A 24,437-nucleotide genomic window follows, 5' to 3' on the forward strand; every position below is an offset into this window, starting at 1 on the left:
CAAGCATTAAAACTCAATTTATTCCAGAAATGCTAAAACCATATCACAAAAGAGTGAAGTTATTATCTTCTCTTATCATAATTCTGCAATGCCAGAGATGGCCAGCTGTTTTCCTGTGATAAACCAGACAAGCAGCCCGGTTTGCATAATTGTTATGCTTATTGGTATATTAATATACGGTAAATGTTTTGTTATATATGACTTTAAAGGTGATATAAGAGGGAGGCAGATTCACAGGTTTTCCCCAAGTCTTTCAATTTCATCCAAAAAGAAGTCCAGATCCTCTGTAGTAGTCTCAGGATTAACCACAATTTGTCTGAAGAAATTCACATGGTTTTTGTGTGGCTGATAGCCAAGCATCATGGAGCCTTTCTTCATCATCTTCTCCTTAAGTATTGGCGCTACCTATCAAAAAAATTTTTTTTAGATTTATGATTTTTTTTGCTACATTTTAAATAACTATTACATGTAGAGGTTTATTTACCAAAATCATTATTTTGAAGGTTCTACCACCATGAGCTTGATTGACTTGGCCCTACATAGTCCATACAACATGCTTACATTATAACAGTTTTCAGAAGAAAAAAAGGTTTTATAAATATAATTTACAAGATCAACATTTTGTAATATTTTTACCAAGAGCAACTTCAGAAACAAGTAGAGACATACCTTTCCAAGTCTCTCCCAGAAATCTGGAGAAGCCTGCTGACCTCTAAGGCTTGGTGGCACATACCAAAAACATAGGTTCACAAACTCTGGCTGTGAAAACATAGATATAAATTACATTCATGTGTGAATGGTGGAAATGAAACGTATAGTGGAATGAAGTAACGGAGGTGATTGTTACATGTTAATGTACAACCGCAGGGGGGCGATAGAATATGTCCATAATTAACTGGGAATGGTGTAGGCTAGGGTGACCACATCAGCCATGTTTTCCAGGACAAATATAATTTTACATATTTTGCTGACCAGCCCAAATTAAGTTCTGCCCTGCAGTATGGAGGATGTTTATCTCACTAATTGGTTCCCTTCCGTGAGCCTATACATCCCAGATACTTCATCTGTGCTGGTCATCGATATGTAAAACCTATATGTGTCCTGGAAAACATGGCCAATGTGGTCACCCTAGTGTAGGCCCATACAAAACGCATCTTCTGGGGAGAGGATGAGACATAATACATCTGCAGTATGGGGTCCGGTTTCTGAAGGGTAAAGACATGACTGTCATTCTTGTTGATTCCAGCTTTGTGTGTTCTTCTTAACTGCGCTCCAGGGAAATTTTTTTTTACGAGTGATTACGTACAACTTCCTAAATGTCTTAACCTACCTTAAATGAATGATTATATTGGTGGGTATATCTGATTTTTTCCTTCTTATAACTCATATATAGTATATTAAGTGTTATCAGTCATAGATGGTAGTTATAAACTAATTGGTCTGGAAAATAATGAGAAAATGAATTAATAAGCAAGCAAATAGACCATTAAAGAGGAAAAACTGTAATCCAGTACCATGAAACAATTTATTATCTGATTTTTAAATTTTCCAGTTTTAAGTTATTCAGATTTTTTTTCCTACTGTGACGTTGCATCTGCTGCCACCAAATCCATAGCCAGGTCATTTTCTACAGGTTTTCCATTATTTCCCTAATGTCATTTTAAGTTACTTTTACTGCTTAACAGTAAGGCTCAGAGTCAACAATACCTCCACAATAACAATAAATCCTTTTCTTTTCTTCATTTCATCTACCAGATATCTATCAAAAAGTAAAAAAGAAAGAAATGGATGGATTAAATGCAAAAAAACCCCGAAAAAACTGTAAAGGGACAAACTACATATAGTATAAAAATGTTAATATATATTTTCATATAAAATAGGAAATGTTAGAAATACTTTATATCTCCTTTAACCCATTAGAGACCAGTTATTTTAAAATGTTCTCCCAAAACAATCAGTGCAATATTTTGTGATGTCAGTGGGCAATCCCAATGACGTTGGTGGGATTTCCCGCTGATGTTGGTGGGCGTCCCCACTGACGTTGGGGGCGTTCCTACTGATGTCAGTGGGCTTCCCGCTGGCATTGCGGGAAACGCCATTTAAAGGGGAAATTGGCGGGGAGCGGTCCCGTGACCCGTGACCCGGAGGATTCGGGTGTTGCCCCAGAGAACCGGAGAAGTCTAACCCGGTCAAACACGGAGAGTTCCTTGGTATGGTGATTTCCCACTTATCTTATGGTACTAAATTACCCTGCAAATGTAAAAAAGTTTTTTTCAGGACAAGTAGTGGCTTCTTTTGAAATAATAATTACATCATTTAGCATGAAAAAAATCTAGAATGTAGTAAAAAGCCACATGTTCATAGTTTCACCTATAAAAACAAAACATGGCTGGTACAAATGACAAAAAATGTATTTAGGTATTTTTCCTGATTTTGAAACACCAAATTCCTGGTATTTTCATTTAGTTTGGTTGTTACAGGGCTAAAATATAAATGTTTTTTTCAAAAAGGTGATATGGGGAGTTGATATTGGGAGTTGGACTAAACAAAAGTATATATTTTTTGATAGTTGACAACCCAAAGTATTACTAGAAGCATTTTAACAGTTATTATCTAGCCATTTTAGTGCAAATCTTTGGCAAATTCTTTCCCCATTTTTAACAAAAACACTATACATTTGTGTGATTTGTATTTACCCCCCCCCCAGTTCAGGAATACCACACATGCATGGTTAGTGCATATTTTTTGGATGTAATGGGGATGGGGTCAAAATTGCACATTACAGTTTTCAGATGGACTCTCTGTCGCTCTATGAGAGATGTCACACTGATGAAGGGGAAGGGTCGTCAAGTGGCCATAATGATCAGATCACTCCTATTGTTCATTAATGATATCATCAATATCAGCCCACTCCTATTTGAACTGCAGCAGAGTGATCAGAGGGTCAAGGCTCTGTCTTGCTGTTGCTAAATGTGGTAAGATGGGGACATTTTTAACCATGATGTACCAGGTATGTCACTGGCCCTCTAGGGACATTTTCTCATAAAGTACCTGGTACGTCATTGGTCACGAAGGGGTAATAAGATATTTAAGCTGTGCATGTGCGTGTTTTTGATGATAAAATGCAATACTGGATCCCAGCCTTACAAACTAAACAATAGATAAGCAAAAATAGAATTAAAATACATGAAAAAGTTTGATACACTTTTATTGGGCCAGCAAAGAAAAAGGTGCAAAGTTTTGTGACCTCAGAGGTATCTTATTCAGATTGAGTAATTCTCTGTTACCTTGTGTGTTCCAGTGCTCCATCCACTCGTCTTTCCAGGCCTTCTGATCCAAGTGCCTTCCACATCAGCCAAAGCTTTAGACAGTCCACCCTACGGCCACACTGAATGGATTTGTCTCCTGTGTCATATTTCAAATTGTAAAATTTGTCGGTTTGAAAGAGGTAAGTGGCATTGGCAGCATGACATCGCTCTAATAACCCCTGCAAGAAAGATTTCATTGTTAGTGGCTGTAATGGCCTGCAACATTTAACTATCACCTATTCCAAAACATTTAATCCAAAGAACCACGATGGGACATTCCAGATTGTGGTGTATCTTTATGCTCTATAATATTATTTGACTTCTTCCTTACTGGAATCGTATGCCCTTTTACAGTTATCTAAGTGTCTGCGATTCTTGTTTGCCTAAAAACAATACTACATTTTTGATCATAGCTTAATTTGCTGTCTAATTAACATGAAATACAAATTTGTGTAGAGTGATTGAAAATACTTACTGTTGTGTCTTGTAAAAGAAAGGCTGAGCACTGAAGACCAACTCCCAGCATCTTATGGGGGTTCCAAGTAACAGAATTTGCCCTGAAATAAGAACACAATGAAACAGCATCTGTATCAAAACCAGAATAAAAAATAAAGAGCAATATTCAAATGGAAATTTTAAGTGAATACCTAAGATTGGATTTTTTTTTAAAACGTGATATGGGGAGTCGATGCGGGGAGCTGGACTAAACAAAAGTATATTGTAATGAGATAAAGAGACATATGGGCAAGCAATCATAATGCATACAAAATAATAAAAAAAAGACAACACAAAAAAAGATTTATGGTATAAGCCTTTAACAACATATAAGTATCACTGACCTCTCAATGCCATTTAGGAGATGTCTGTGTTTCCTGGATAGAAGAGCGCTGCCTCCCCATGCAGCCTTCCGAGTATGTGAGGGCCACAAGATAAAACAAAACAATTAGGATTTTCACTATAAAATGAAACAATTTCTACTATGATGTAAGTAGAAATAAAGATCTGGGCAGAGATGTAGATATAAGCAGTAAATGTGTCACAGTTAAAAGAACGAAGCATGTCTACTTTAAAGTGATACTCACATCTACATGGAGCCATAAGCCATGACGTTCACACACATCAGCCAAGTCTTGAATGGGATCAAAGGCACCAAGCACTGTTGTTCCACAAGTTGCACTAAGTAAGAAAGGAACAGCGCCCTACAGAAGTATATAGTTAGATATGAGTTGGTGGAAAAGATTATTTACATACAAAATAAAATAAAAAGATTTTGAGTCATCATAAACAATATAGGCTTTAATGAGATCCAGTATTTACTGTGATACTAACAGGTAGATTTATTTATGATATTCAAGATCAGCCCATCATCTCTTGGTGCCTTAAGCAGCATTCATTTTCTGAAGGGTTTCACTGGGTTCACTTTTTAGGGGCAGGTCAAGCATAGCAGCAATCGCAGGGAAACAGCTGGAGTCAGGCATACTCATCAGCAGGAATCCAGTCTTAGCGGTCATGGGATATTAATGAGAATGACTGGAATGTAAGCCGGCACATAGAAATGTAGGAGAAGGTACCAGGGCTGTTCCTCTGGGAGTTTACCAGAAGGGATTGAAAACTACAGCTTATTGACTGCTGCAGGTACAGTGGGTCTGGTGGCCGGGTTCTTGGAGACAGATAGCATCTAAAAACAAGATCCTTTACTCAGTATGTAGCTTGACTTACAAAGAAAATGTTTATGCAGAACCAACACCCCAAAATGCTATTAAAAAATAATGCATCGTGTATGTTTGTATTGACACAAATACACTATATGGACAAAAGTATTGGGGATTATTGAATTCAGTGTTTCAATCAGACCTCTTGTCACATCAAGTCATAGCCATGCAGTCTGCATTTAAAAACATTTGTGAAGAAATTGGGTCCTTCTAAAGAGCTCAGCGAATTCAAGCATGGTACTGTGACAGAATGCTGCCTTTCCAATAAATACGTTTGCGAAATTTCAGCCCTGCTAGATATTCCACAGTCAACTGTAGGTATTATTATTGGAAAGCGGAAACTTTTAGGAACAACAGCGACTCACATACTGTCAAAGAGTGGGGTGATGTTTGGTGGAAGAGGCATAATGGTATGGGGATGTTTTTCAAGGGTTTGGCCACATACTTCCAGTGAAGGGAAGACATTTTGGACAATGTTATGCTTCCAACTTTGTGGGAACAGGTTGAGGAAGGCCCTTTTCTATTCCAGCATGGCAGCCCCAGTGCACAAAGCAGGGTCCATAAAGACGTGGTTGGATGAGTTTGGTGTGGAAGAACTTGAATGTCCCACACAGAGCCTTGACCTCAACCCCATCAAACACCTTTGGGATGAACTGGAATGGAGATTGCTTGCCAGGCCTTCTCGTCCTATATCAGTGCCTGACCTCACAAATGCTCTACTGGAAGAATGGGCAAAAATTCCCTCAAGCCTTTTCAGAAAAGTAGAGGCTGTTAAAGCCACAAGAGGGGGACCAACTACATATTAATGCCCATGGTTTTGGAATGGGATGTCCAACAAGTTCATACAGTATATGTGTGATGCTCAAGCGTCCACATACTTTTGGCCATATAGTGTATCTAAACAAAACAAATGCTCTACTGGATAATTGGGCAAGTTCCCACAGAAACACTCCAAGATCTTGTCCCAATACTTTTATCCATATAGAGTACATGTGTATGACTTACGTTCCGCTAAAGTTATAGCAACTTGCACACAGCAGACTTGTATTCACATCCCTGTATTTAGCATTTTATGTACACATTTTTTATTTACACACTTTAGACATGTTTATTATGTTTAATATGTTTTGGTAACCTCTCATTGTGATTTTTTGATCATTGCTTGAGGGAGAGTTTGTTCTTATATGTTTTGTCTTTGAATGAAATCTGTTTTCTGGAATCCAAACCACAAATATTCTATGTAATTGAGGTCTGTAATTGCTATGGACAGTCAAGAGCATTGATTTTGTGGTATTTTTCTTTATAAGTTTGGGGACCCGCTGTTAGCCATGGAGGATCCACTCTCAACCAGTCTTGGCCATCTAGCTGGCCATAATTCTTGGGAAAAATAAAGAGATAATATCTTTTTTGAATTGTGTTTCTTACTGAATTGAATACTGCCTTTGGCTTTGGACTGGAAAACCATCTAACATTCATTTTCTAGGACCTCTTATTTTTTTCTACATTTTACTTAGTTTGCTATAGTTACACAGGGCTATTTGCCTTGGGTGCCATCCTCATTGCATCCTCATATAATGTCATATCCTGGCCCTCTGTGTCATGCAGTGCTTTTTAATGTAGTATTTAGAAGCTGGGTTGATTCAGCACAGTCTTCCATAGTATAAATGCACTAGTTGGGGAGATCAGAGACCCCCTTGTAACTGGCACATTGAGCAGTGGCACATTTATTGGGCCTAAAGGGCCAGGAATGTGATCTGCCCTTTGGTTTTACATCAGGAGGATTGCTACCCTCTTGGTCCTGCAGTCCGAGGCCAGAATACAATGCTGGTTTGTTTGCGCTGCATCTTGTTCGGAATTTGGTTCCTGTGTTTAGGACCCTGTCTGCCTGATGTGAATGTTGCATAGTAGTGATATAAGGGAGTTGAAATCTTCAGCTCTCCTGTTAACTACCGGTATATGTCAAGTTCACAAAGTTTACCTCTGACTTTGTTTTCTCTATTTTGTCCTCTAAATCTTCTGGTATCATCTTCCCCCTGTAATCAAAAGATGCTCTCTGGAAATATATCCATGCATACATTACCATTCAAAAGTTTGAAGTCACATAGCCGTTTCCTTATTTTTAAAAGAAAAGCTAATTTATCAGCAACCATCACTCCTGTGTTCCAATGGCAGGTTGTGTTCACTAATCCAAGTTTAAGTTTAAAATTATGTTACACAGCTAGAAATATTCTTGTTTTCCATAAAAACAGCTAAGTGACCCCAAATTTTTGAACGGTAGTGTAAATTAACATACCACTTTAACACATATAATAAATGTACTCATTCTATTCTTACTATTTACGCTATAGTTTGTTTTTAATTTCATTCACTTAGGTCTGTTGTGGGTCACATTAACTTCTGCTTGTGTCAAACCGTAGCAGAACTAGAATAGAAATACATTTTGTGACCAAATGAAATCTTCTCTTTTTTCTATTTACACATTCTACTTGGTTATCAGTTTATATAACTGCAATGTGCTAGAGTAATGTCACAAAAACTAACCTTAGCCAAAAAAGAACCTTACCTGTCATCTGTTCGTACGAGGATCACATTATCTGTTCCAATTCCTAAGAATGCTGCCCCCTTCTTCACCGAGTAATGGCTCTATAATTAATCAAATCACAAAAAACATAGTAGCAGAGACGCTATCAATAAACTGTCAGTCCAACTTGGGCATGGTCATCTATAATAAAAGAGTTTGGCAGCACATTAATGGAAAGTATTGTAATACTATCATGGTGGACCCCTGTATTATTACATTAGAGCCCAATATTTCATGTATATATTGGCAGAATTAATCAGGGGAGGGCTTTCCTGCCAGTGAGGAGCAAGAACAGCTGTGCATGGAGAGGCGTCTTCTAATGGCAAGTACTAAGTATGCTTTCTTTCACCTCTTTAATGTAGTTAGGAGTAGCCGTATTAGTACAGTAATGTAGATGCAAGGTAACAGAATGTCACAGAATCTTGTAATACCCAACAGTATTTTGTTATGCCAAGTTTTCATGAGTCTTCCCTTTATTAAAGCTAAAAGCATTTCTGACCAGCAAATTATACAATACATATATTCAAGGGGTATGACAAGACGAGAATTGACAGACTAAGACAAACCGATACATTAGGTGGAGAGAGCCCTGCTCGCAAGATTACAATCTTAACTAAGCTAACTAGCCTAATATCCATACTAACTTTCCACTCTTTTAGGAGAAACTGACTGATAGATTGTGATGTCAAGACTGACATCAAAACATCATCCCAGACCTAAAGTAAAAAATCCATTCCTGTAGTGGACGACAATAAATCAAGTCTACCTTGCCATTACCCCAGTTCTTCCCCTAGGAGGCACTCAGGAGCCAGCGTAAGTTTAAGGGAGCATATGAAGCTTGTCTATGTTGCAGCCAGTACATTTTAATTTGTTTATCTTAAAATTGTGAGTTGGAAACAGAATCTTCTGAACATTAAGTACTTTTCTGAATAATTATCGTTTTTTTGCTTGGTGTTGAGTTCTGGAAAATGTTGACAAGGAGAAAAAAAATGGATTCAATCTTTTTGGAACGTAATGATCTAACACAAACTAAATTATGAAATACACTATTTGCAAGGGAGTGTGAGAATGTCTAAATATAAAGGATTATTATTATCATTATCATTATTATTATTATCTTTTATTTGTATAGCGCCAAAAACGCAGTGCTTCTTACGTTATATATATTTATGGGGTATGACAAAACTAGAACTGACAGAGTATGAAAAAATGCTAAATTAGGTAAAAAAAAACTTTAACTTTAAGCATGCATTTTCAATTGCTTGCTACATTGATAAGACCATTTCTCCAACATTCACATCAGAATCACTTTTTTTATCCCGTGGAGTCCTCTAAGGACATACCTGTCCTTAAAACTTGTGGCAAGAATCCCATTAGGATGTGCAGGTGCGTCCTGACTTTGTTGCAGTGATAGAGACTGGACTCTTCCCTGTGGGCGAAGCCAGCATTGTATGTATCGACGCTCACTGTAAGCACCAGGTACACTGTCATTCAAGGAATCCGATTGGGCACTCCCTTCTGGTGGGTGCCACTGCTGACACCCATCGGAAATTCACTTGAGGACAGGGGAGCCTCAGCAGAGTCTTTCTAGACCCTTTTGGGCTCTCACATTGCTCCGCTTGCTGGCGAATTACAATTATTGTAATCTGCAATACAGGGCTATGGAAGCCTGCTCGCTGATCACATTGCTATCAGCATAAACAGATCAGGAGGAGGAGAGGGAGAAAAACTGTTTCTATTTTTCCAAAAAAAATTAATAAAAAATTAAATATGAAATGAAATAAATAAAAAAAATGATTGAGAGCCCAGTGATGTCGCCATGACATCACTGGCATACAAAACATATGAGAAATCTCCAAAGGGATATTGAGCCATACTGCACTGGGAACAATGCAAAAACAAAAGAAAAAAAAATGAAATAAATTAATTCTAAAAAAGTGCCCCTTTCTACTTCCACTATATGTAAAAAAAAATATAAAAAAAATCACTACCCCAAAATAAATATTTTGGTCCTTTGGTTCTGAAAATCCCCACGACTGAAGTGGGTTAACCAAAACCACTAAATGCAACCTTATGACATTCATACAAAGGCTGTTGGCATCCGGTTTTCTAAATCCCCCAAATCTAGTTCCTTTCTTTAAATCACAAACCTTGTATAGTGTACAGGCAGAGTTAAGAAAAGTTATGGGGATAGATAGATAGATAGATAGATAGATAGATAGATAGATAGATAGATAGATAGATAATGCAAGTGCCATTATAGGAATTCTGTCTTGCACATAGGGTCAGACAAATATATATATATATATATATATATATATACAGTATATAGTGTTATCATCTTAAAAACTATTCACTACTGTCTTCTCTGCTCACCTCTTCGGAAGTGAACAGTGCCAGCCTAGGGAGTGCACCCTGTCCCTTCTCTTTACAATATGGGAAATGGTGAAATCGTGCCACATTCATCGCATACATATTTGAAAGTGACCCTCCTGCCAAAAAAGAATTTGTATGTAAACAAAAAGATTCTTCGAAGTTGGAGAGGTAATAAAATATAGCCAATAATTGCAGGAGGATGTATCCACATGATGCCCTTTATACCTGGGCAGAATATCCCATCGCCTGTCCTCCAACCAATGAAATGTCTCAGTGTTCTAAGAACTTCTTCTTCCATTAGCACAAATACAGGTGCAACCTCGTAGGTATATCTATAGCGATAAAGACAATTATTGTATAAACTCATAAAATGCATATTACATAACAAGAACTTGTGTTGTAGCACCACCACTACGTGAAAGGTTTGTATATCTGTATGTTTTCTCATTTTCTCTCCCATCGTCTGCTGTAAGCCAATGCAGCCACTACAAGAGCCTTTTTATAGATCACAGACAGGCTACTTCTTTATAGTGAAATGTTCAAATTACTACCAAGTGTGCACTGCTGTCAATAAATTTGCACTTGTGTATCTATTAGACTTGGGCACCAGGGGGCTCTTCGTGTTCGTCTTCGTGCTCGTCTTTGGGGAAAAAAAAATCTTCGTATTCCGCGAATATTCGCCCGTTCCTGTCTTCTCTTCGGGCGAATATTCGCGGACATTCTTCGTGCTCGTTTAATCTTCGTTTTCCTCCTGGTTGCCTAGCAGGGGTTAATACGGGGTTAATAACACATCACAGCAGCAGCAGCTGCCGTGAAGGAACGTGTGTGCAGCTCTATTGGTCGTTTCGGCAGGGGGCTGGTCTGGCATCAACGAGTGAATTGCAGAACTGCAGAATGCACTTCATTCGTTGATGGCAGGCGAGCCCCCTGCCGAAACGACCAATAGAGTTACACACACATACCGAGGTGTACTGTCCATAGATGTTTAATAAAAGAATAGGGAATATTTTACATTTTTAAATTGATTTTGGACCACTTTACATGCCTAACATTTGCTACCTATTTACAATGGCATACTTTGCAACAACCCAACTTACTTATTGGACAGGACTGGAAAATAGCAGGACTGTCCACCAAAATCTTGGGTGTGTTGGCAGGTATGCTGATGGAAAAATGTTGGACAAGAACTAAAAAATAGCTTAGGGTTAATGTACGGTTATGTTTAAGATTAGTAGCAGTGCACTGGTTTGGTTAAAGATGGATTATGTCTAAATAATAATAATTTAATTTTAATGTTTTTTTTTAAAAAAAAATAGGGGTTTATTTAAATGTATTTTAAAGTTAGATTTATTATTTAGTACTTGATTATATTTATTAAATGTTTATAGTAGCGTTACCTACCGAGCTATAACTACCTATGTGTATTTGCATTTTGCATACCTAGTTTAGCTAAATTAGATGGGACAGGACTGGAAAAAAGCAGGACTGTCCCTGAAAAAGTTGGGTCTGTTGGCAGGTATGTGGATGGAAAAATGTTATAGGGTGAAGTGTGAGTTATAGTGTTAATGTAATGCTATTAGTGAGTGAAGGCCAGGGCAAATAACAAGGAAAAGGTCCTTGTGTTTTGTGCATTGTAAGTGTGTGTGTATGTGTGTTATGTGTGATGTCACTGTGTGTTATATGTGTTATATGTGTTATTGTGTGTGTTATGTTTGGTTGGTTGTGTATCAGAAGGAAAATAATGAAATGGAAAAGGAAATGGGAAAGGCAAATGAGTGGGCAATTGGCGACCCGCTCACCTGTTTCACCCCAGGGCAAAGCATCCAAACACTGTCAGTCTTAGACGTTTGGCAGCAGACTTCCAGAGCTCAGACACAAGGCCCTAGCGTAAGCTGGCCACTCCGGCGGAGGTAGCAGGCGTTGCCACACCGCACACAGAGGCAGCCAGGGGGGAGAAACTGCCCTTACCATTAGGGACATTTTGGGCATGACTCTAGCCAGGAAGCGAACTGGCAGAGAAGAGATGCTGGCACCACCACCAGCAGCAGCATTGAAAAGGCGAATGAGTGGGCAATTGGCGACCCACTCACCTGTTTCACCCCAGGGCAAAGCACCCAAACACTGTCAGTCTTAGACGTTTGGCAGCAGACTTCCAGAGCTCAGACACAAGGCCCTAGCGTAAGCTGGCCACTCCGGCGGAGGTAGCAGGCGTTGCCACACCGCAAACAGAGGCAGCCAGGGGGGAGAAACTGCCCTTACCATTAGGGACATTTTGGGCATGACTCTAGCCAGGAAGCGAACTGGCAGAGAAGAGATGCTGGCACCACCACCACCACCACCAGCAGCATTGAAAAATTGGAAAGGCGAATGAGAGGGCAATTGGCGACCCGCTCACCTGTTTCACCCCAGGGCAAAGCACCCAAACACTGTCAGTCTTAGACGTTTGGCAGCAGACTTCCAGAGCTCAGACACAAGGCCCTAGCGTAAGCTGGCCACTCCGGCGGAGGTAGCAGGCGTTGCCACACCGCAGACAGAGGCAGCCAGGGGGGAGAAACTGCCCTTACAATTAGGGACATTTGAGGCATGACACTAGCCAGGAAGCGAACTGGCAGAGAAGAGATGCTGGCACCACCACCAGCAGCAGCATTGAAAAGGCGAATGAGTGGGCAATTGGCGACCCACTCACCTGTTTCACCCCAGGGCAAAGCACCCAAACACTGTCAGTCTTAGACGTTTGGCAGCAGACTTCCAGAGCTCAGACACAAGGCCCTAGCGTAAGCTGGCCACTCCGGCGGAGGTAGCAGGCGTTGCCACACCGCAAACAGAGGCAGCCAGGGGGGAGAAACTGCCCTTACCATTAGGGACATTTTGGGCATGACTCTAGCCAGGAAGCGAACTGGCAGAGAAGAGATGCTGGCACCACCACCAGCAGCAGCATTGAAAAGGCGAATGAGTGGGCAATTGGCGACCCACTCACCTGTTTCACCCCAGGGCAAAGCACCCAAACACTGTCAGTCTTAGACGTTTGGCAGCAGACTTCCAGAGCTCAGACACAAGGCCCTAGCGTAAGCTGGCCACTCCGGCGGAGGTAGCAGGCGTTGCCACACCGCAGACAGAGGCAGCCAGGGGGGAGAAACTGCCCTTACAATTAGGGACATTTTGGGCATGACTCTAGCCAGGAAGCGAACTGGCAGAGAAGAGATGCTGGCACCACCACCACCACCACCACCACCAGCAGCATTGAAAAATTGGAAAGGCGAATGAGAGGGCAATTGGCGACCCGCTCACCTGTTTCACCCCAGGGCAAAGCACCCAAACACTGTCAGTCTTAGACGTTTGGCAGCAGACTTCCAGAGCTCAGACACAAGGCCCTAGCGTAAGCTGGCCACTCCGGCGGAGGTAGCAGGCGTTGCCACACCGCAGACAGAGGCAGCCAGGGGGGAGAAACTGCCCTTACAATTAGGGACATTTGAGGCATGACACTAGCCAGGAAGCGAACTGGCAGAGAAGAGATGCTGGCACCACCACCAGCAGCAGCATTGAAAAGGCGAATGAGTGGGCAATTGGCGACCCACTCACCTGTTTCACCCCAGGGCAAAGCACCCAAACACTGTCAGTCTTAGACGTTTGGCAGCAGACTTCCAGAGCTCAGACACAAGGCCCTAGCGTAAGCTGGCCACTCCGGCGGAGGTAGCAGGCGTTGCCACACCGCAAACAGAGGCAGTCAGGGGGGAGAAACTGCCCTTACCATTAGGGACATTTTGGGCATGACTCTAGCCAGGAAGCGAACTGGCAGAGAAGAGATGCTGGCACCACCAGCAGCAGCATTGAAAAGGCGAATGAGTGGGCAATTGGCGACCCACTCACCTGTTTCACCCCAGGGCAAAGCACCCAAACACTGTCAGTCTTAGACGTTTGGCAGCAGACTTCCAGAGCTCAGACACAAGGCCCTAGCGTAAGCTGGCCACTCCGGCGGAGGTAGCAGGCGTTGCCACACCGCAGACAGAGGCAGCCAGGGGGGAGAAACTGCCCTTACAATTAGGGACATTTTGGGCATGACTCTAGCCAGGAAGCGAACTGGCAGAGAAGAGATGCTGGCACCACCACCACCACCACCACCACCAGCAGCATTGAAAAATTGGAAAGGCGAATGAGAGGGCAATTGGCGACCCGCTCACCTGTTTCACCCCAGGGCAAAGCACCCAAACACTGTCAGTCTTAGACGTTTGGCAGCAGACTTCCAGAGCTCAGACACAAGGCCCTAGCGTAAGCTGGCCACTCCGGCGGAGGTAGCAGGCGTTGCCACACCGCAAACAGACGCAGCCAGAGGGGAGAAACTGCCCTTACCACTAGGGACATTTTGGGCATGACTCTAGCCAGGAAGCGAACTGGCAGAGAAGAGATGCTGGCACCACCACCACCACCAGCAGCAGCATTGAAAAATGGGAAAGGCGAATGAGTGGGCAATTGGCGACCCACTCACCTGTTTCACCCCAGGGCAAAGCACCCAAACACTGTCAGTCTTAGACGTTTGGCAGCAGACTTCCAGAGCTCAGACACAAGGCCCTAGCGTAAGCTGGCCACTCCGGCGGAGGTAGCAGGCGTTGCCACACCGCAAACAGACGCAGCCAGAGGGGAGAAACTGCCCTTACCATTAGGGACATTTGATTCATGACACTAGCCAGGAAGCGAACTGGCATCGAAGAGACACTGGCACCACCACCAGCAGCAGCAGCAGCAGAATTGGGAAAGGCGAATGAGTGGGCAATTGGCGACCCACTCACCTGTTTCACCCCAGAGCAAAGCATCCAAACACTGTCAGTCCTTGGCGTTTGGGAGCGGACTTCCAGAGCTCAGACACAAGGCCCTAGCGTAAGCTGGCTACATTGGCGGAGGTAGCAGGCGTTGCCACACCGCAGCAAGTGCAACCAGGGGGGAGAAACTGCCCTTACCATCAGGGACATTTAAGGCATGACACTAGCCAGGAAGCGAACTGGCAGAGAAGAGATGCTGGCACCACCAGCAGCAGCAGCAGCAGCAGCATTGGAAAAGGCAAATGAGTGGGCAATTGACGACCCGCTCACCTGTTTCACCCCAGGGCAAAGCATCCAAAGACTGTCAGTCCTTGGCGTTTGGGAGCGGACTTCCAGAACTCAGACACAAGGCCCTAGCGTAAGCTGGCTACATTGGCGGAGGTAGCAGGCGTTGCCACACCGCAGCAAGTGCAACCAGGGGGGAGAAACTGCCCTTACCATCAGGGACATTTAAGGCATGACACTAGCCAGGAAGCGAACTGGCAGAGAAGAGATGCTGGCACCACCAGCAGCAGCAGCAGCAGCAGCAGCATTGGAAAAGGCAAATGAGTGGGCAATTGACGACCCGCTCACCTGTTTCACCCCAGGGCAAAGCATCCAAAGACTGTCAGTCCTTGGCGTTTGGGAGCGGACTTCCAGAACTCAGACACAAGGCCCTAGCGTAAGCTGGCTACATTGGCGGAGGTAGCAGGCGTTGCCACACCGCAGCAAGTGCAACCAGGGGGGAGAAACTACCCTTACCATCAGGGACATTCGAGGCATGACACTAGCCAGGAAGCGAACTGGCATTGAAGAGAGACACTGGCACCACCACCAGCAGCAGCAGAATTGGGAAAGGCGAATGAGTGGGCAATTGACGACCCGCTCACCTGTTTCACCCCAGGGCAAAGCATCCAAGCACTGTCAGTCCTTGGCGTTTGGGAGCAGACCTACAGAACTCAGACACAAGGCCCTAGCGTAAGCTGGCTACACCGGCGGAGGTAGCAGGCGTTGCCACACCGCAGCAAGTGCAACCAGGGGGGAGAAACTACCCTTACCATCAGGGACATTTAAGGCATGACACTAGCCAGGAAGCGAACTGGCAGAGAAGAGATGCTGGCACCACCAGCAGCAGCAGCAGCAGCAGCAGCATTGGAAAAGGCAAATGAGTGGGCAATTGACGACCCGCTCACCTGTTTCACCCCAGGGCAAAGCATCCAAAGACTGTCAGTCCTTGGCGTTTGGGAGCGGACTTCCAGAACTCAGACACAAGGCCCTAGCGTAAGCTGGCTACATTGGCGGAGGTAGCAGGCGTTGCCACACCGCAGCAAGTGCAACCAGGGGGGAGAAACTACCCTTACCATCAGGGACATTCAAGGCATGACACTAGCCAGGAAGCGAACTGGCATTGAAGAGAGACACTGGCACCACCAGCAGCAGCAGCAGCATTGGGAAAGGCGAATGAGTGGGCAATTGACGACCCGCTCACCTGTTTCACCCCAGGGCAAAGCATCCAAGCACTGTCAGTCCTTGGCGTTTGGGAGCAGACCTACAGAACTCAGACACAAGGCCCTAGCGTAAGCTGGCTACACCGGCGGAGGTAGCAGGCGTTGCCACACCGCAGCAAGTGCAACCAGGGGGGAGAAACTACCCTTACCATCAGGGACATTCGAGGCATGACACTAGCCAGGAAGCGAACTGGCATTGAAGAGAGACACTGGCACCACCACCAGCAGCAGCAGCATTGGGAAAGGCGAATGAGTGGGCAATTGACGACCCGCTCACCTGTTTCACCCCAGGGCAAAGCATCCAAACACTGTCAGTCCTTGGCGTTTGGGAGCAGACCTACAGAACTCAGACACTAGGCCCTAGCGTAAGCTAGCTACACCGGCGGAGGTAGCAGGCGTTGCCACACCGCAGCAAGTGCAACCAGGGGGGAGAAACTACCCTTACCATCAGGGACATTCGAGGCATGACACTAGCCAGGAAGCGAACTGGCATTGAAGAGAGACACTGGCACCACCACCAGCAGCAGCAGCATTGGGAAAGGCGAATGAGTGGGCAATTGACGACCCGCTCACCTGTTTCACCCCAGGGCAAAGCATCCAAACACTGTCAGTCCTTGGCGTTTGGGAGCAGACCTACAGAACTCAGACACTAGGCCCTAGCGTAAGCTAGCTACACCGGCGGAGGTAGCAGGCGTTGCCACACCGCAGCAAGTGCAACCAGGGGGGAGAAACTACCCTTTCCATTAGGGACATCTGAGGCATGATTTCAGCCAGGAAGCGAACTGGCAAAAGATACTGGCACCACCACCAGCAGCAGCGTTGGAAACGGAAAAAGGTGAATGAGTGGGCAATTGACGACCCACTCACCTGTTTCACCCCAGGGCAAAGCATCCAAAGACTGTCAGTCCTAGGCGTTTGGGAGCGGACTTACAGAACTCAGACACTAGGCCCTAGCGTAAATTGGCTACACCAGCAGAGGTAGCAGGCATTGCCACACCGCAGCAAGTGCAACCAGGGGGAGAAACTACCTTAAACATTAGAGAGAAAAAATTTAACTTTCCAAGCTAAGAGCTGGGTAACCCAATTTGGGCAGATTGAATTTAAGAAAGGCAATCTGCTCCATCAGATGAGGTGCCATGCGTGAGCGCTGTGGACTCAGTATGTTTCCAGTCATAGAAAACACGCGCTCACTTTGAACAGTGGTTGGCGGACATGATAGAAGCTGCTGCGCAACCCATGAGAGTGCAGGCCACACACTCTTCTTTTCATCCCAGTAGCTAAGAGGATCAACATTAGGAGCAGAAGGAACTTCACAGAGGTAAAGTTTGACCATTTCAGCAGCACTACTCTCCTTTCTGCTGCTAGCTCTGTCAGATGGTCCAACTATACTGCCAAGTGCCTCTTCCCAAAACGCAGCTGCTCCACTCAGCTGTGTTGTGCTGCTTGTGGCACTGCTGCTGATGCTGCTGCTAGGGGTAGCAGACCACATCATCTCTTCCTTCTCCTGCACCTCACCCTCCTCGGACAGCATTCCCATTTTACGCTGCCAGTCACGCACCTTGTTGACCAATTGCTCCCGGTAGCTACTGAGAACATTGAATTTCAAAGCTAGCTTTCCCTTAATTCTTGGATCACAAAGGCACGCTAGCATCATTTCGGGACTCTCTTCCATTCGCTTGCGAAGGTGTACTTTTAGCAGATCCTTCAGCTTCCTGACTATGGCTGCTACGTCAGGATGTAGAGTGCCACCTTGAACAGCCTCACGGTTTCCAAGGAACACATCCATCTTGCTGCCTAGATGGGAGAACACTGGGATTACCTGGGCCAGACTGGCAGTGTTTGAGCTTAAATTTTCTGTGGCATCCCTGAATGGTTTAAGGACTGCCACTAGCTGGGCGATCACTGTCCAATCCTCCCTATTCAATGGAGAGGTAATCCCAATATTGTGCTCTGAGGCAAGATTATGGATTGCCCTCTGCTGCTCCAAAATCCTCTCTAGCATGTCTAACGTGGAGTTCCACCGTGTACTGACATCCTGACGTAGGCAGTGTACGGGAAGACCTGACCTCTCTTGCTCTTCCCTCAAAAGTTGGCTAGCCTTAACACTATGGTGAAAGTGCCCAGCGATCTTTCTGCAGCGGGACAGAACTACTGCTGCCACATTAGTTCCTTCTGACATTGCTGCCTTCACTACAAGATGGATGATGTGGGCTGCACAGCGCACACCAACAATATGACCATCTCGCAGCGCTTTCACCATATTGGCACCTCCGTCAGTTACCACAAAACCAACTTCAACATTGGTGCCCGCCTCTGCTCCCACCCAAAGGCTAAACATTTTCCTAATCGCATGCAGAATATTTTGGGAAGTGTGCTTTTCATCCATCACTTCTGCATGGAGAAGGAATGATCGGTAGCCTGCTGCAGCAACTTCCTTAGACACACCGGGCTGCCACCAGTGTGCTGTCAAAGAAAGAAAGGCATGCTGGGCGCTAGGTGCACTCCACAAATCTGTAGTGAAATGAACACACTGACCAGCAGCCTTGGAAAGCTCCTCTTTCACTGCTGCAACACAGGACCGATACAGCGAGGGGACAATGTTCCTGCTGAAAGTGGAACGTGACGGAACTGTGTATTGTGGAGCCACAGCCGCCATCAATTGTTTGAAAGGCTCCCCTTCAATCATGGAGAAGGATGCCCCTCCAACAGCAATGAACTGACCAATAAGTCGCGTTACTTTATTGGCCTGCTGTTTGGGCATCGTTCTCTTGGAGTGGAATGCCCCAAATTCTTCCAGGGTGGGCTGGGCATGCAGTGCTCCAACCTGCCTTGGTCTCTGGCTGCCAGCACTAGTTGCTGCTGCTGCTGCTGCTGCTGCTGCTATTGGCTCAGAAGAAGAAGCTGTTGGGGTTTTTCCACGGCCACCAGCTATGCTGCCTGCACTAAGTTTTACCTCTGCATCTTTCCCCAATAGCACAGCGTTGTGTTGAGTGCTGAGGTGATGCTTCATGCTAGCACTGGTAAAATGGCCAGACACTTTCCCTCTGCTTATTAGCTTCCCACAATGTTTGCACTTTCCATAGCGCCCTTCTTCAACATTTTCAAAGTGCTCCCAAATTGGGGCGCGCATAGCCTTGGAGTGTGCCTTGGGTGCTGCTCTTACTGCTCGGGGTGGATGAACAGAGGCAGAACTAGTGGTGGTGGGACTGGTGGTAACAGTACTGGCCATAGTGGGACTGCTAATTGCTTTAGATTTGCTAGGTTTTGCTGCTGCTGCTGCTGGTGGTGGTGATGGTGATGATCGTAGCGGAGAAGGTGGAGGCTCAGGGGAAAATTGTGCACTAGTCATTTGGACACTGCTCCCTGAGGAATCTGATTCCTGACCACTCATCTCCTCTACTTCCTCTGGCTCATAGTCTAGCTCTTCATTAGCCAGATCGAATGGAATTCCTGCTAGGCTGGAGCTAAGACTGATATCGTCGTGAGACTCGTGACTAGTAGTAGTGCGAGCAGGAAGAATAGACTCTGCACTTGGCCTCTCAGTCTCAGGCTCCTCTGCTACCTCGCTAGGTGGAGTTCCACTATGTGTAGCCCTCTCTCTAACTGTCTTTACAAAAATTTTGTAAGGACTTGGTGGCTTGCTAGAGGTACTAGGAGGACATGGCGTGGCGGTACCAGTGGGAACAGTAGGCGCAGCACTAGTGGTGGTAGAGGCGGTAGAGGTGGGGGTGGGGGTGGTGGTGGTGGTTTTCCCTACAAAGGAATGAGATCGCTTTGGTTTGGGACCCCTCTGAGTCTTGCTGCTAATTTGGCTCTGCTTGGTACCTTGCATGCTGCTGGTGGATGGGGAAGATGCTGCTTGGGGCAAAAGGCACTTCTTTTTAGTCACTGGGCTGGTACTACTTGTGCTACCCTTTAACTTTGAACGTGCTTCTGGTGCTTTAGGCTTTCCGTAAAAAACCATAGAGCTTGTGGGCCTAGCCGCACTACTACTGCCTGCTTTTGGTGCCTTTCCTTTACTTGATGATCCTTCAAGCAATGCTTCCCCAAATGATAAGCGAGAGCTTGGCCTACTTGGCCGACTAGACTGACGCAAAGGCTGCATCTTAGAACTGGTGGTGGTGCTGCTGGTGGTGGTGGTGGTGGTGGTGGTAGATGGAGCTTGTCCCTCCTTAGTCCCAAAAGGAGGATCCATTTCAAATTTTGTGTTGTGTGTGTAGTGTAGTGTTTAAAAAACTATAAAAAAAAAATAAAAAAATAAAAATAAAAAAAAGGAAAAATGAATTAAAGACAAAAAAATTAGAGGAAGTTCTCTTCAGTGCTACTGCTTAAAAAGTAAAACTATGCACTACTGCACTGTGCTGTGTGCAATCTGCCAAAATCCTAAAGTTATTTAAATTATTAACTCAAGATTAACTATTTAATAACTAGCAGTATTTTATTTTTAATTTGAATTTACACGGGCCTAAGAGCTTAGCCTACTACTATGCTAGCCTAAAGCTATATTTCCTTACTATAAGTCTACCTCTAGGCAGACGCTCTCAAACCCACTAAGCTAAAGTGAGGTTAAATCAGATTCAGTATATGATTTATTAATTAATATTAAGTTATATAATATTAATAGATTAGAACTAATTTACTTATATATTATGTATTATAGATAGAAGAATATAGATTATGAATTAGAATTTAGAATTAGAATTACTTATATTATAGATTATGAATTAGAATATTATTATTTATAATATATTATAGATTAAGATTAAAGAAGATTAGAATTATTTTAGTACTACAGCTAGTAGCTTGAAGCTTTGCTTAGTACAGCTCGTCACAGTCAATTTTTCTTGAAAAGAATTAGAAATAAAATAAAATGTCACAGCAAAACAGTTATCTTCACTGCTTGCTGCACTCACTAGCCCAACAAGTTCACTTCACTGATGGACTGAGGTGAGCAAAACACTAAGGGTACTTTTAATAAAATTGAAATAAAATGTAAAATAAATGAGAAAATCTTTGCAAAACAGTTAACGTCACTGCTTGCTGATCAAAAAAAAACACAGCACTTATTCGGCTGCACTCACTAGCCCAACAAGTTCACTTCACTGATGGACTGAGGTGAGCAAAACAAATGAAATAAAATGAAAGATTAATTAAGAAAAATTGACTTGGTCTCTTACTGTTGCTAAAACAAAGCACAAACTATAGAGCTGCAGCACCAGTACTAATAAGATTAGCTGAACTATACGCTAGTAGTAATTAATTAATATTATTACTTTTATTTATAGCTAATTTAATTAACTATTAAGATAAGAAAGAATTAGAGAATTATTGATATTACTGATTTTAGATTAGACACTAGTAGATGTTCTGAATGTCTACAGTACACTCTACACTAGTATACTATTACTAACTATAACTGACAAATATATATATAATTTTATAATGAATTCAATTATTAATTATATTAATTAATATTACTGATTTTAAATTAGACACTAGTAGATGAATGTCTACAGTACACTCTACACTAGTATACTATAGTATATATATATATATGACTGACAAATATATATATATATATAATATTATAATGAACTATTAAATTATAGATTCTATTAAATTGTAATTTATAAATTCTATTTAATTTATTTAAGCAGGACAGGCAATAGGCACTAGTGCCAGCCCAGGGCAAGGGCACCCCAGTGCCACTGAGGCACTGGGTGCACTGTCAACTCAACAGCACTTACACTAAAGTTGATGACAAATTAATTTAAAAAAAATTAAATTAATCAAATTATTATTATTAAATATATTAATTAAGTAGCACTGAAGTGAGGATGAAGTACACAGTGAGAAATGGCAGGCTAAGGCTTACCAGTCTCACACAGAACAGAACAATCTCTCTCTGTAACGCTCGGATGCAGCACAGCAGTGTTGCCAAAGCAGTCACAGCGAAAAATGAATGGATCTCTCAGGCAAGCTCTGGTCTTATAAAGGCGCCTTCAGAATTCAAAAAACAGCAGCACAGGCATTGGACGAGACCCTTAGCGTTACGTCACAAGAGTGAGCTGATTGGACAGACGAGGATCAGCTCACTCCTGTTTGAAATTTTGGCGGTTGCGCGGCAAAAACGAAGACGATCACGAAGAATCTTCGATTCTTCGTGATTGTGAGTCTTCGTCTTCGCCTACGGTTTGCCGGCACTGTATTCTGTTCTACGTTCCTTCGGAACGAACAAAAAAACGGCCTCTTCGTGCTCGTTTTCATGTTCGCCCGAAGACGAATGCACAAGTCTAGTATCTATTGAAGTAAGTAAGTAAGTAAGGCCACGAGAACCACCTTCAGTTAGATATTTAACATCTTCCTATCTTCATTTTTCTTGTTTCCATTAAAACTATCGACTACTATACATTTTTAAACTTTGGTGTACAGATTAGATGTTTGTGAACAGGGAACATATCCCAGAGAAGGATGTCCCAGAGCTACCTCTGAATACACAAGCATCAATACCTAGTTTCCATCATTCCTTTCCATTGATTTGCACTTTAGGGCATAGTGAAACACTGTAATAGTTACATTGTATTGTTTAATATCAGCATCAGCATCACTCATGTGTGGTAAAAATGCACAGGAGTTTGCAATGGATGACACTTACTGGCTGGTGTTCAAGGTTTCAGTCAAGATCCTACCGGTCAGCGCATGTTGATCTAATCCAGAAAAGAGTTGGTTGAAGAATCGTGGGTGCCCTAGTGATATCAAAAAAGGTTTTTAAGGTACTGTATTTTTTATTTTCTTCAGTATGTTCCATGTAATGCAGGTAAATGTTGTACACCCCATTAATCATGTGGCTTGGCTCTTACCTGTCTTGACGCTGAACCTGATGATGTCTCTACAGTAACCCAACAGAACCTCCTGAGATTCTCCATTACTACGAAGACTTAAGTCTAACATTTTACGTAGTTCCTCTGGCTCCATCCATTCACAAACCTGCAATGCTTCCATAAGGTAAGACAATAGGCCCTATACAGTCCACCACTATATAGCTAGTAAACTGCAAAGTATAGCTGGGTGTCTGGACAGGGCTGACACAAGGATCCCCAGTGCCTCAGATGAGCTATGGTTAAAATAACCCCTTCATTAAAATTATGTATATTTAGTTTTATGGATTTAAGGTCACCCATACAACATTGCTTACTAGGTAGTTACCTTGATTGTAAAAAGTGACTGGATCACAGTTTCAAATAATTATACCCTTAAGGACAAGGGCTATTGGACACCTATTTTTGCTATGTATTTCTTCATTTCTGATCTCCCTGGAAGTATAGCCCTGATGATGTCTATGGATGCCTTTAGATATTTATTTATTTGAAACATTTTCATTTTTTTTTTACTTTTTACATTTTAAACGTTTCTTTGAAGAGAAAGAAGAGTCTCACTCTAATCACAGTATGTGCGATCAGGCACAGGGGGTTACTAGATCTCTGCTGCATTGGTGACTTGGTGCTTTGTCAGTTTTAGCAACACGCAAAGGGAATGTCCGAGCTTTTGTTAAGGCAATCAAACCCATTCAATTACACTGAATCTGTCATCTCTGACAGAGGAGAGACCAGGCTATCATCAGACAGCCCCCTCTCTGCAATCCTAAATTGAAACTTGATGTACCAGGTACCTCAGTTGTCATGAAGGATATTTTATGTTAATATTTTTGCATGGTGCTTGCCTGACCACTTTATATACATCTATAAGTTTGGGACAAAATTTCTCTTACCTTTTGGTTTCTGTCAGTTCCCGACATCACTGCATCCTGCATTAAAATACCTAAAGCCTGTTTCAGGAATGTGTCTCCTCTGTCATCTTTTTGGAATGAAGAATTAACTCCAGCCATTACAGTGTTTGTAGTACAACCTGTGAGCAACAATTCTCAGATTTTAATTTACATTATTCTTTTTTTTAGTAGTACAGATCTATAACTTAGTTTTTATGAGGGAATACGTAGTAAGCAGGTACAGGGGATATTTGGGTTGGAAAAGAATAATTATTGACTTAAGGGTTTGCTCACCAAACATTAAGCTTGAGGGTGTATTGGCAGCCCAGGGCAGTACCCCTAACTATTCACCCCTGAACCTACCTCCTCTGCCTTGCACTGCGTATCCTATGTG

The 24,437-nt window shown here is 43.2% G+C and overlaps 1 protein-coding gene across 1 annotated transcript; it reads right to left on the reverse strand.

Moving 5' to 3' along the window:
- CSAD (cysteine sulfinic acid decarboxylase) lies at positions 1-24,171 on the reverse strand. The gene is made up of 14 exons (XM_053457744.1): positions 24,047-24,171; positions 23,139-23,265; positions 22,934-23,024; positions 10,203-10,309; positions 9,978-10,093; positions 7,584-7,663; positions 6,999-7,053; positions 4,391-4,507; positions 4,148-4,212; positions 3,784-3,865; positions 3,288-3,487; positions 1,708-1,759; positions 670-759; positions 1-405 (listed from the first exon to the last, which is right to left on the reverse strand). Exons 1-14 carry the CDS (start codon positions 24,161-24,163, stop codon positions 232-234), a joined length of 1,473 nt encoding a protein of 490 aa, XP_053313719.1. The 5' UTR covers positions 24,164-24,171; the 3' UTR covers positions 1-231.
- Positions 24,172-24,437: the final 266 nt, after the last annotated feature.

The sequence above is a fragment of the Spea bombifrons genome, chromosome 2, assembly GCF_027358695.1.
Source record: "Spea bombifrons isolate aSpeBom1 chromosome 2, aSpeBom1.2.pri, whole genome shotgun sequence".
NCBI lineage: Eukaryota > Metazoa > Chordata > Amphibia > Anura > Pelobatidae > Spea > Spea bombifrons.